This window comes from Mesoplodon densirostris, chromosome 19 (genome assembly GCF_025265405.1).
Source record: "Mesoplodon densirostris isolate mMesDen1 chromosome 19, mMesDen1 primary haplotype, whole genome shotgun sequence".
In the NCBI taxonomy this organism is placed as follows: Eukaryota; Metazoa; Chordata; class Mammalia; order Artiodactyla; family Ziphiidae; genus Mesoplodon; species Mesoplodon densirostris.
The window spans coordinates 8,930,772-8,943,057 of record NC_082679.1 but is presented as its reverse complement, the minus strand read 5'-3'; the positions used below and the strand labels follow the sequence as shown (position 1 = coordinate 8,943,057).

At 43.6% G+C, this 12,286-nt stretch overlaps 1 protein-coding gene across 1 annotated transcript in view; it reads left to right on the top strand.

Moving 5' to 3' along the window:
- ARHGAP35 (Rho GTPase activating protein 35) overlaps positions 1-12,286 on the top strand; it is a 122,834-nt gene that overhangs the window by 51,182 nt on the left and 59,366 nt on the right. The window contains exon 3 of the mRNA XM_060083250.1: positions 7,799-7,943. Within this exon, the coding sequence (XP_059939233.1) occupies positions 7,799-7,943 (145 nt within the window). The remainder of the gene's footprint in view (positions 1-7,798; positions 7,944-12,286) is intronic.

Genomic DNA, 12,286 nt, shown 5'->3' with positions numbered 1-12,286 from the left:
GGCAGAATAACAGAGGGCTATGGATCCCATGTGAAAGATTTTGTACTTTCCTACATTTATTGAATACCTACTGTATGCCAGGTATACAGTACCAGGCATTTTCACATCAATTTTTCATCTATTTCTCTGAACAATCTTAAGGAAGTAATTTTTTAAAATCCTGGTTTTAGAGGTGAGGAAACTGAGTCTCAGTGCCCCCAAATTAGTGTAGTTACTGAGTGGAGGTGTTGAGATTTTGGAACCCCAGTCTTCTGACTTCTGCTTCCAGTGGGTTTTTAGAGTCCCGTCTCCAAGAAAGATGGTAATATTCAGTAGCCAGGCACACAGTTGGAGTACTCAATCAATCCAGTCAATTTGTTCATTTTAGACAAAGGACTTTGGTTATTATCTAAAAACATCTACTTCCCCACACTGCCCCCTAAGAACAGCATGGTGCTGTTTGTTTCTAGCTTCAGTGTCTACTTGAGTAGAGGACAAAAAAGGCATGGAGACACTGAAATAGCAACTGGAACTTTGAGAAATTGTTTTGAACTGGTGTCACTCAGTTCTCAGTTTATTTTAAGCCCAAAGAACTGCTGTAGTTTGTTTTTGGTGACAAAAATAGGCTATCTTTAACTATCTGCTTTAGCTTAGAGCACACCTGTTCTTTAAAAAAAAAAAAAAATTACAATAGGCAACCCAAATCTATTTTTCAAAGAACAGAGAATTGCTCTGATCTTCACTGGGCCAACTTGTTCTCCCCTATCACCTAGTGATACTGAAATATCTTTGTAGGAACTCAGTTTATTTCAGCTCGAATCAGGGATCACCTCTACTTCCATAGAGAAAGGCCTTCTGAGTACTTTTTATACAGTATTTGAGAGGAGGCTAGCAGGTAAAAACTGACCCCCACAGCTCTGGAAAGTCCAGATTCAGTGGGTGTCGAACCAGGCAGGAATGTTTATAAACACTTCCTGGAACTAGTGGACCCTCCTCCCTGCTTAGCCCCCTACTGCATTGGCCATTCAGCCTGAGAAGGCAACAGGGATTGACCCAGATTCATGCCTTTTTAGGGCAAAAAGCTATGGTCTCAGTTTATTTGGGTGCCTATGAGGGGATAACATGCCTTTCTTTTCCCACCATGCAAGAGGGAGGGTTAGGGATGCTAGGAGACTTCGTGCTACTTCCTGGTTCATCCCTAAATAAAGATGTTCCAAGTTGGAGGGTGACCGGGTCATAGTACTAACTGCCAGCTTGAAGGAGACAAGGCTAAGCATTTATGCTTTCATAATAGACTTTGCCAGTCAGAACAGATCCATCCCCAGGTTTTCTCTTGAACTTGGGCTTAGATTTTTTCAGAGCCAGAAGGGGGAGCACCAGTCAGCCAAGAATACATTTGGGACATGAGCGAGTAACTTAATTGAAAAGGTCCTTTTGAAGCTGTGTTGGAAATACGAGGGAATCATCACCAATCAGAAAGCTGTAATGTTGAATATAGAATGCAAGCAAACACTTCAGGGGAAACCTAGAGTAATGTAGTTTATGGAATCTTTTGGTTTTTCTAAGATTCCTACCAGTTACAGTTAGTTCAGGGTGTGCCACTCTACAACTTGGCAAACCATGTGTGTGACCCTCTAGGGCTTTGCTTATATCAGTTTCACTCTCAAGAGGGAGAATTGCCCCATTCAGAGGACACTGTCCCTGTTCCAGACTACATTCTGTATATGGCATTCCTCCTTAAAAACAGAAACGCAGACTGGATTCTGTTTTTTTATTTGCTTTATTAGGTATGTTACCAAGCATTTAAAAGGCTGTGCTAGGTGGTACAACTCCAGTGACCACGTTTTCTGACCCTAAAATCTGGCTAAGTAATTTGACATGGATAAGGATATTTATGTAGACGGGGAGAGAATATTTGAAGTTGGCAGTTTAGGATCACTGAATAGCTGTACCTGCTGTTTCCATAGAAGATAGAATATTCTTTATCCAGAAAGAGTGGCTGACCTCTCCTTTGAGGCTGTGGGAGACTTTTTTTTCTTTGTGACTCAGTTGGTTTTTATCTGATATCTAGATCACCTTTGCTTGCTGTAGACGTATATCTTCTCTAATACCCATTAGACTGTAAGTTCATTGAGGGCGAGAGATGACTTTAGTATTAGCTCTGCTGCTAGTCTGTTAGGTGACCTTGGGTATAATTCATTAAAAAGGAAAAATGCCTAGATTCCTGCACACTGGAAACTTAGCCCATTAGGAAAATGGTCATATGTGTATGTAGATGACTATCCCTTGTTCAGTGCTCACAGAGTGATACAGGGAATTCATGACCTCATCTGTTTTTTAAAACGGAGTCTGTGATATACTACTGTCAGTATGAACATGACGTTCTGAACCTCACCTCACATCCTAGTAAGAGCAGACCAATGTTAGAAGACGAAAAAAATACTCTGGTACCCACAGAGATAGTCATCATCTCAGCTAAACTTGAAAAAAATATAAAGAAACATTGGCCTTGTACATTATTGGAAACTGTTTTTGTTCAAGAAATTTATTGAGTGTCAATTGCACATCAGGCTGTGGAACCCAGTCATTTTACAGGCTGATAGAAGGGGTCCTTCTCTTGGCTGTTACTTATTCTTTGGCTGGCATTCTAAGCATTTTCTTGCCGCGTGGACTTGGAGGAGCTGTGGAGTGGGCGTACTGTCCCATAAGCAGGAGTTTCCCCTTTATGCTCTTGTTTCAGAAAGGCCAAGAGGCCAGAGGCAAATTCCAGTCACCATTTCTCCCCAGTGCAACACTGGCATAAGCTATTGGTTTATTTCTTTGTTTTCTTTGCCACCTGGTTAGTATCAAGACTAAGAATCAGGCATGTTTTTAAGGAAACTGTGAAGTAAAGAACAATGGACTATGTTATTTATTCAAAAAATATCTATCCAGAGGACAAGGTGAAGATGATTTGAGCTGACCCAGTCCTTTGTTTATGTCAGTGGTGTGTTTCATCATGGAGATAGTTCATGTAGGGGGAGGAACGTGGGGCTTTGACATTCATACATCACTGGACTCTGAATCCTGGCTCTCTCAGTGCTGGGTGTGAATCTGTCTGAGCCTTTGTTTTCTCATCTGTAAAATGGGGTTAATAACCCTTCCCTCGAAGGGTGGTTGTGAGGTTTCAGATAACCGTGCAGAGCACCTAGCAGAGTGTGTCTAGCACGCGGCCACTCGTGACTAATCACCGTTAGTTTCCATTTGGCGCCCAGTCAGACTCTAAACTTAGACGTGCAGATGTGTAGCTTGTTCTCAGGGCTTGGTTTCCTCTGGCTAGATGCTTTTTTCAGTTCAGCCTGCTAATGAGTGAGCCCAAGAGAAGACAGATGCTGGGATGGTGTTCTTTTCTTCTCTCCAAGGACCTGCTGCTGAGAGTGCGCCACTGACTCCCTAATGAGTGACACATATCTGACCTGGGACTGAGACAGCTGGCAGGCCACTCAGAAGAATGGCATTTCCATCTTGACATGTGCCCAGTAACCCTTCAGATGCCTGAGGTGTTGCTTGTTATGTCAACAATCTGGTCCGGTTCTTGGCATGCACCACAAAGTCTGATTTCCTTCCTAGGAAGGTTTAGAATTAGTTGTGCAAGAATCCCTGCCTGATTTTGTGACACCCTAGAGAGCCTTCAGTTACTTCAAGGAAGTATTTTGACATTCTGTAAAGCAGAGTTTGTTTAAATCTTAGAGAGAATGAGAATTAATATCCATGTCATTCAACAACGGGAGTTGATGCCGTTGCCAAAGCTTACTCTCTGTTTTGTAAGTTGAAGTGCTGAACTAGGTTAGATCTTACTAGACTCTTTGAGGTGAGAGGGGTAAGAGCAGCTCTCTGGGACTTCCCTGGTGGCGCAGTGGTTAAGAATCCGCCTGCCGGGGCTTCCCTGGTGGCGCAGTGGTTGAGGGTCCGCCTGCCGATGCAGGGGGCGCGGGTTCGTGCCCCAGTCCGGGAGGATCCCACGTGCCGTGGAGCGGCTGGGCCCGTGAGCCGTGGCCGCTGAGCCTGTGCGTCCGGAGCCTGTGCTCCTCAACGGGAGAGGCCACAGCAGTGAGAGGCCCGCGTACCAGGAAAAAAAAAAGAATCCGCCTGCCAATGCAGGGGACACGGGTTCGAGCCCTGGTCCGGGAAGATCCCACATGCCGCGGAGCAACTAAGCCCGTGCGCCACAACTACTGAAGCCCCCCCCCCCCGCCGCGCACCTAGAGCCCATGCTCCGCAGCAAGAGAAGCCATTGCAGTGAGAAGCCCGCGTACCCCAACGAAGAGCAGCCCCTGCTCGCCGCAACTAGAGAAAGCCTGCGCGCAGCGACGAAGACCCAACGCAGGCAAAAATATATAAATAATTTTTTTTTAAAGTTACCTTTAAAAAAAAAAAAGAGCAGCTCTCTCATTTAGCCTTCCATCTGACAGCAGCATCTCCTTGACAATGAGTATGGCAGGTAGGTTGCAGCCTCTGCTTTGAATACTTACAGGGCAGTCCTTTCCTTTTTAAACAGCTGGGGTTTTTTTGTTTTTTAGATTTCTCTGGCCAAAATTGCCTCTTTGTCTTCCTCTTATCTCTCCCAACAGGACTCTACAAAATGTCTGCTCTCTTTTCATGAGATAGTCCTGTAGCTATTTGAAATAGCTGTCATCATGCCCCATTCTTCCCTTGCCCAGCTTAAAGACCCCTGGTATTTTATGTGAGTCTTTATTACCTTTAGAAGTTCTTCAGATTGTCAGTGTACCCTTAGTCATTTATTTAATCATCCATTTATTTATTCTGCATATCCCAAGAACTTTCAGAGGAAGGTAATGAACCATAGTGGTTAAGAACGCAGGTTTTGTAGTCAGAACCGACTTGGGCAAGTAACTGAATTTTTCTGGGATTCAGCTTCTTCATCTGTAAAATGGAGTTTTAACACCCATATTTACAAATCTGTTGTGAATCTGGAATGAAATAATACATATAAAGAATTTAAGCAGGGCTTCCCTGGTGGCGCAGTGGTTGAGAGTCCGCCTGCCGATTCAGGGGACATGGGTTCGTGCCCCGGTCCAGGAAGATCCCATGTACTGCGGAGCGGCTGGGCCCATGAACCATGGCCGCTGAGCCTGCACGTCCGGAGCCTGTGCTCTGCAACAGGAGAGGCCACAACAGTGAGAGGCCCGCGTACCGCAAAAAAAAAAAAAAAAGAAATTAAGCAAGGATCCAGTGCTTAGTAAGTATTCAGTTGATGGAGGCTAAATTTTCTAGCTAACTTAGACTGTTAGAACACACCTCATTATCTTGCTCTAGTATTGAGAGGGTGGAGGAAGTATGAGATTAAAATTTATTGTCTGTTTACTAGAACTATGGTCAGAAGGCATTATAGTGATTGGAAGTAGCTTCCTGGCAGCTCTCTTAAAGTTCCCATTTTTTAAAATTCCATAACAGCAGTTTATTTGGAAGCTTCAAGGTTTTATTGAAGAAGAGTGCTATTGTTATGTTAGTTTTGACTGGCAAATGCTGCCTGGTTGGGGTTGGCCAAAAGATTGTCGCTTAAATCTGGATGGTCTTCCTTGTGTGTTCAGATTCTTCAGCTAACAGTTTAAATGGTATGGCATTTTTAAGGGAGAACCTCACTTGATGCATTGTTACCGGTTGCTACAGTGTGTAACAGTGGAAAACACTCAGCCCTTATCACATTGTTGGGCAACTGCTGCGCTCTAGGCACTGAGTCACGTCCAGTACATCATATCATTTCACCCTCAGGACCACCTCGTGAGGAGGGTACTGTCCCCAAGGTGCTAAATTACTTGACCAAAGTCAGAGAACTTCTCAGTCAGGATTCAAACCCAGGTCTGTTAGATTTGAAAGCTTAAATTCTTTATGTTGTACTTCATGTAAGTAGAAGATGCTAGGGAGAGTCTTTTTTTTTTTTTTTTTTTTTTTTTATTTATTTTTGCGGTATGCGGGCCTCTCACTGTTGTGGCCTCCCCCGTTGCGGAGCGCAGGCTCCGGACGCGCAGGCTCAGCGGCCATGGCTCACGGGCCCAGCCGCTCTGCGGCATATGGGATCCTCCCAGACCGGGGCACGAACCCGTATCCCCTGCATCGGCAGGCGGACTCTCAACCACTTGCGCCACCAGGGAGGCCCTAGGGAGAGTCTAGATTGGTTAAATTATTTCGTGTAAAGATAAATCATTAATTTACTTTTCCATACTTCTTTGGTAAAAAGTGAGAAATCAGAGCCTGTTTGCCTCAGGCAGTCCATACAGGGGAGAGAGCAGCGGACACTCCCTGCAGCCTGAGAGGCTGTGTCACTGGTTTTACCAGGAGCAGGCATATTGCAGCGACAGGCTTTGTGGAGTGCATGTTCTTCTCTGGGACCCTCGGATCCATTCACATTGCATTACAGTCCTCCATACCAGATCAGTTAGCGGGCTGTGTGAGGACCGGATCATCTTTGCCTTTGGGTTGTCATTTCAGATAGTGTCAACCAGCAGTCCAGACATGGCCTCGTTCCTTCTTTCATGTACAGTTTATTCTCAGCTGGTTTTTTTTTTTTTTTTTTTTTTGCCACTTGTTTGCACAGGAAGTCCTCAGCGAATTTCAGACTAAACAGGAAGTGATTTGTTCTCATATAAAGGGGGTACCAAAAGGAATGAGGATGAGCAGGATAAGGAAAGGCAATGGTTGACCCCGACCTAGAAGCTAGATAGCTGTCCTCTTTAGTGGATTTTATGCAGAGATCCCTCAATACTTTTAAGTTTTAAGTTGGGCATATTTGTAAATAAACCTGCCCTTCTAAATTAGTCTCATTAACTTGCAAATGAAACTGAATTGCTGGAGATACACCTGCTCCATTTACCTTGATTCTATTTGGTTATCCTCCTCCTTAGTAGATATTTTAACAAAAGCCCAAAATTTGAGGTGTATTTCTGTAGCTTTAGGAAATTTACCATTGGTTTAGAGCATTTTTTCCTCCTCATGTGATCTTCAAAATAAAAGGATTGAATAATTTTGCAGCAAAATATCTCAATAATGTTTATGAGCGTGGACTTTGGAGACAGACCCTCCTGGGTTTGAATCCCAGCACTGTCACTTGTTAGTTGTGTCACGTGAGACATTTTTCCTTGGTAAAATGGAATGCCATAAGGTTTAATAGAAACAGTATCTGGGACTTGGCTTGGTACGTAGCAGCGCTCAAGTAGTTGTTGCTGCTGCTGCTACTTCTACTACATGAGGAAGGTGACTGCTAGGAAGGAAAAGACAAAGAATTATCTTATTTGTCATGTCTGATTAGTTGGTTTTACCCTTTCCTAATGCAGAAGCCATTGGGAATTAACCCCAGGCTGATGTATCAAAGGGAATTCTTCTCTTGGGCTTTCAGCAGAATGCATGCTTTCTTTTCTCAAAGGAGGAAATTATTAGTTTTCAATTCCACTTTTTTAATCTTTTGAAAAGATTTTAGCCATCCTTGAGTGTATAGTATCTATTATCTGTATGGAATGTTTGGAAAGCTTCCTGTTTACTCCATTGTACCCCTGATAAAGGATGTTGGACAGTCATCTCATTGTTATTAAATAAACATGGCCTGCTTCTTATAAACACCTTTGTTCTGATAATGCAGTTTCACACCCAAGGTGTGACGATACTTGGAGGAATGAGATGAGTAAGTGGGTCTCTTTATCCTGCTTGGAATCTTTCTAACAGTTTCCACACCACTGAGAGTTCCCCTCTGGAAGCCTTACTGAAGTTTGAGTTGTATGTTGAGAATCACTTTGTTTTTGTGCTTTCTTTTCTCTTTCCTGGACAGAAACCAAAGCCCAAACCCCGGCCATCCATCACAAAGGCAACCTGGGAGAGTAACTATTTTGGGGTGCCCTTAACAACCGTGGTGACTCCAGAGAAACCGATTCCTGTATTTATTGAGCGATGTATTGAGTACATTGAAGCCACAGGTAAGTGTTACCTCGTAGCCGATCACAGCTTTCCCTGTTTACAGGACGCTTTCTAGAGGGCTAAGCCATCTGGAGATTCTGGAATTATTTCTTGTTTCCGTGAGATGCTTTCTGGGAAGGAGCTGAGTAATCCCGACAACTGTCAGACTTGTGGATCCTCCATCTTCATGTAGTTTTGAGGCTGTCGTGCAAGATGTGTTAGGCCTTTCAGTGTGTGGGGGCAGTCCTGTGTCAGGACTGCAGTTGTGGCTGGTTAGAATACCTTTTCTATGGTCCCGCAGCTCCCTGTCATAGCATGCAGCCTGTTTGTCCCCTACAGGTCTCTCAGCAGGGAAAGGGTTTTATTTATCAGTGACTTCAGCGCTGTACTGGACCCAAATGGTAACACATTTTGGTTTAATAAAAGGAATGTGTAGATAGATGGCCATCGATCAGGTGCCTGAAATTCATATATTGCTAGAATTTTTTTCCTGCAGTAAAAAACCAGCCAAGATGCTTAGATATCATCTAGTCAAGCAGCTGCATTTCAGTTCCATTGGCAACTTGGTGTTATCACAAAGGCTGACTGTCTTAAAATTTTCTGTATTGCTCTTGAAATGTTAAAATTTTACCTGTGTTAAAAACACTTATTTTGTTCATTTAGAGCTCCCATAACGTGTCTCCTTGACATTTCTCTTTTCTTTTTCTTTTTCTTTTTTTTTTTTTTTTTTCCTTTTTGGCCATGCCGCATGGCTTGTGGGATCTTAGTTCCCTGACCAGGGATTGAACCCAGGCCCCGGCAGTGGAAGCTCAGAGTCCTAACCACTGGACTGCCAGGGAATTCCCATCCTTGGCATTTCTTTTGTAACCCCCGGAGCTTCCAGTTTCATGTCATTGTTTCCCTTGATTTTCTCCTGGATACTTTCAAAGCTGATGAGCTTTGAGAAGGTGGTGTAGTGGGCACATGGTTATGTGGACCCTTGAGCATTAAGAGGTGAGCTCAAGGATATAGGCTGCTACTAATTTGAAACCAAGGTAGGGATTATAACCTCCCTATGTGTTCTTTCTAATTCCGCTATTACCTGCAATGATATTAAGTATTGTGTGGTGTGGACAGCCTACCAAGGTCTGCTAATAATTTCAGCAGCATCATGTTAAGCTGAGTGGTGGTGTTCATATTTACTCAGGATGTGCCAAATCAGGGGAAATGGGTTTCAAATTGAAGCTCTCTAAAGACTCTGTAGTTATTTCCAGGGTTTTCTCAGTAGCACACCAGGATTGAATCACAGTAAGCACTTGGCATAATCATAGCAGATCTGTAGTTTGTTTAGACCATCTGTAGCCAAAGCCTTTTGTCAGTGTCCATCTTCTTGACATTGGTTTTATATCCGTTTCTTCCTGGCACCTCTGCCTTGGGCAAGGAGGAAATCTTCAGGAAGAAAGTTTGAGGACTCAAGCCTCTCCTTGTTGACCTAGCACTTCAAGAGATAGTTTATATCATTTGGGGGGTTCCTAACTTTAATTTGAAGTGATTTCAGATTTATAGGAAAGTTACCAAAATTTTAAGTTGTAAGAAATTGAAAGTTACAATTCCCAGGTTCCTTAAATGTTAACATTTTACCACATTCTCTGTATCGTGTGTGTGTGTGTGTGTGTATCTTTTTTTCTGAAATGGTTGGAAGTTGCAAATATGATGCACCTTTACTTCTAAATACTTCAGTGGGTATTTACTAAAAACATTCCCTTTATGTAAGCACTATGCAGTTATCAAAATTAAGACATTAACATTGACCCAATACTAACCTATCTAATCTGTAGACGTTTTCATTTCATCATTGGTCACATTAACATTCTTTAATAGCAAAAGACAAGATTTTTTTTGGTCCAGGAGCTAATCTCAGACCACATTAAATGGTACATTTAATTATCAAGTCTCTTTAGTCTCCTTTAATTAGGGCAGTTCAGTTTACCTGTTTTTCATGGTCTTGATAATTTTAAAAAATACAGATCAGTTATTTTGTAGGAGGTTCCTCAACTTGGATTTTTTTTTTTTATGTTTCTTCACGATAGGTTCATGTTTGTACTTGTGGCAGTAACAGCAGGGAAGCGAGGCTGTGTCCTTCTCGGTGCGTCATACCAATTGGCTTGTGTTGTCAGTTTGTCCCATCACTGGAGATTTTCTCTTTGATCCCTTGATTAAGGTAGTGGTGTCTGCCAAGCTTCTCCACTGTAAAGCTACTCTTCCCGCATTGTATGAATAAGTATTTTGTAGGAAAATGCTTTCAGACTGTGTAAGTATCTGTTTTCTCCTAATATTTTCACCCACTAGTTTTAGCATCCATTGATGATTCTTCCCTGAGACAATGATCATGCTAATTCCTTCTTTTTTTTTTTTTTTTTTTTTTTGCGGTATGTGGCCCTCTCACCGTTGTGGCCTCCCCTGCCACGGAGCACAGGCTCCGGACACGCAGGCCCAACGGCCACGGCTCACGGGCCAAGCCGCTCCGCGGCATGTGGGATCCTCCCAGACCGGGGCACGAACCCGTGTCCCCTGCATCGGCAGGCGGACTCCCAACCACTGCGCCACCAGGGAAGCCCTACTTCTTCATTTATTAGTTAGGGTTCTCCTGTCAGGGTGAGCTTCCCTTTTCAGTGGGCTCCTTTACTGGCTCACCTGTGGTAGCACCAAATGCCTGAATTTTACCTGCATGCCCCTCTCGCTGAGCACATCTGTGGGCTTGATCTACCATACCCACCTTGCTTCTCTGACTCTTAGACTGTGATTAGCTTTTTTTTTTTTTTTTTTTTTTTTCGGTACGCGGGCCTCTCACTGTTGTGGCCTCTCCCGTTGCGGAGCACAGGCTCTGGATGCACAGGCTCAGTGGCCATGGCTCACGGGCCCAGCCGCTCCGCGGCTTGTGGGATCCTCCCAGACCGGGGCACAAACCCGTGTCCCCTGCACTGGCAGGCGGACTCTCAACCACTGCGCCACCAGGGAAGCCCTGTGATTAGGTTTTTATTATGTCCACTGCCTCTCCTCTACCTGTGCTTCTACAGGTGTTCTTCTACCTGTGAATCCTTTCAGGTGCGAAGACCTCTTCAACCCTGCCCCCAGTTCACTACCAGCCACTGCTGAGCTGCTGCTTCTCTTAAAGCTCTGTTAGATTGCACCACTGCTCACCCTGACACCCAGAAGCTTGGAACTTCAGGGTCCTCTCTGACTCATCTAATCCGTCGCCAAGTGTGTTGCTGTCCTTTGTCATCTCTTGGCTCTGTCTCCTCCACTTCTTTTCCACTGCCCCACTGTCACCCTCCTTCTCAGTCCATCCTGATTACGTGGCATTTCCTCCACTATAAACCTCATCTTGCTTCCTCACTGCCTACCAGATGCCGGCGCACTCTCGACTCCTCCCTCCTACGCGCACTGCTGCAGTACTGTTATGCTGTGGTTGTCTGCCTGCCGTCTCTTCCTCCCTCCAACCCTCCCTCCCCATTCTTTCTGTTTTATACTACCACAGGCATTAATTTTAAAATTGTTTTACAAGAATACACACCATGTATTAGAAGGATATGGCCAGAGCAGAATTTCTTTGTGTTTCTCTTCTTTGCATATACCCTTCGTGTGGTTTGAAATGTGTCCCATGTTCCTCCTTGCCTCTGGAACTTGTCCTCATTCTTCAGGACTCTTCCACCCCCAGCAGCACTTTGAATGTAACCTTCCTGGTAGTTCTTCCCGCCACATTTCAATCTTGAGAACAGGATTCTCTGTTCTCCTTGTCTCGGAGAACCTGGCACACAGTACACATTAGTTGTTGATGGAATGATTGGTTTTCAACCTGGAATACCTTAATTCCATTGTTTTCTTCTTCTTTCTTTCCTTTTCCTTTTAAATTCTGGTCATATGCTTCCCCTTATTGGCATTAGTTTGTACTTTTATAGAATTTCAGGAAAACAATTAGATGTGGTATCTGTGAGCTTAATGTGTATGTTGGGGGCAGTTGTCTTTTGTGTACTCAGTTTCCTAAAAGAATTTGTTTTCCTCTTCATAAAATTAAAGCATGTTCATTGTAGAAATTCAACAAAAGGCAAAAACTGAAAAAGAATTTAAAGATTATCTTCCACTTAATGAAAACCACTGTTGTTATTTTGATGTATTTCCTTATAGTCATTTCTCTGCATGTGTATAGGTTTTTAGTTTTACGTAATTCAGAATATGAGGTATTATAGTTCTCAAAAAAATTTTAGCATAACTCAGATGAGGCTAAAGAGCCCTGAGTTTACCAGCTTACCTACTCCTGTTTTCCTGCAGAAAAAAGAACTCAGTAACTAAGAGTTATGTTGGAGGACCATTTTCTGAGAACCAT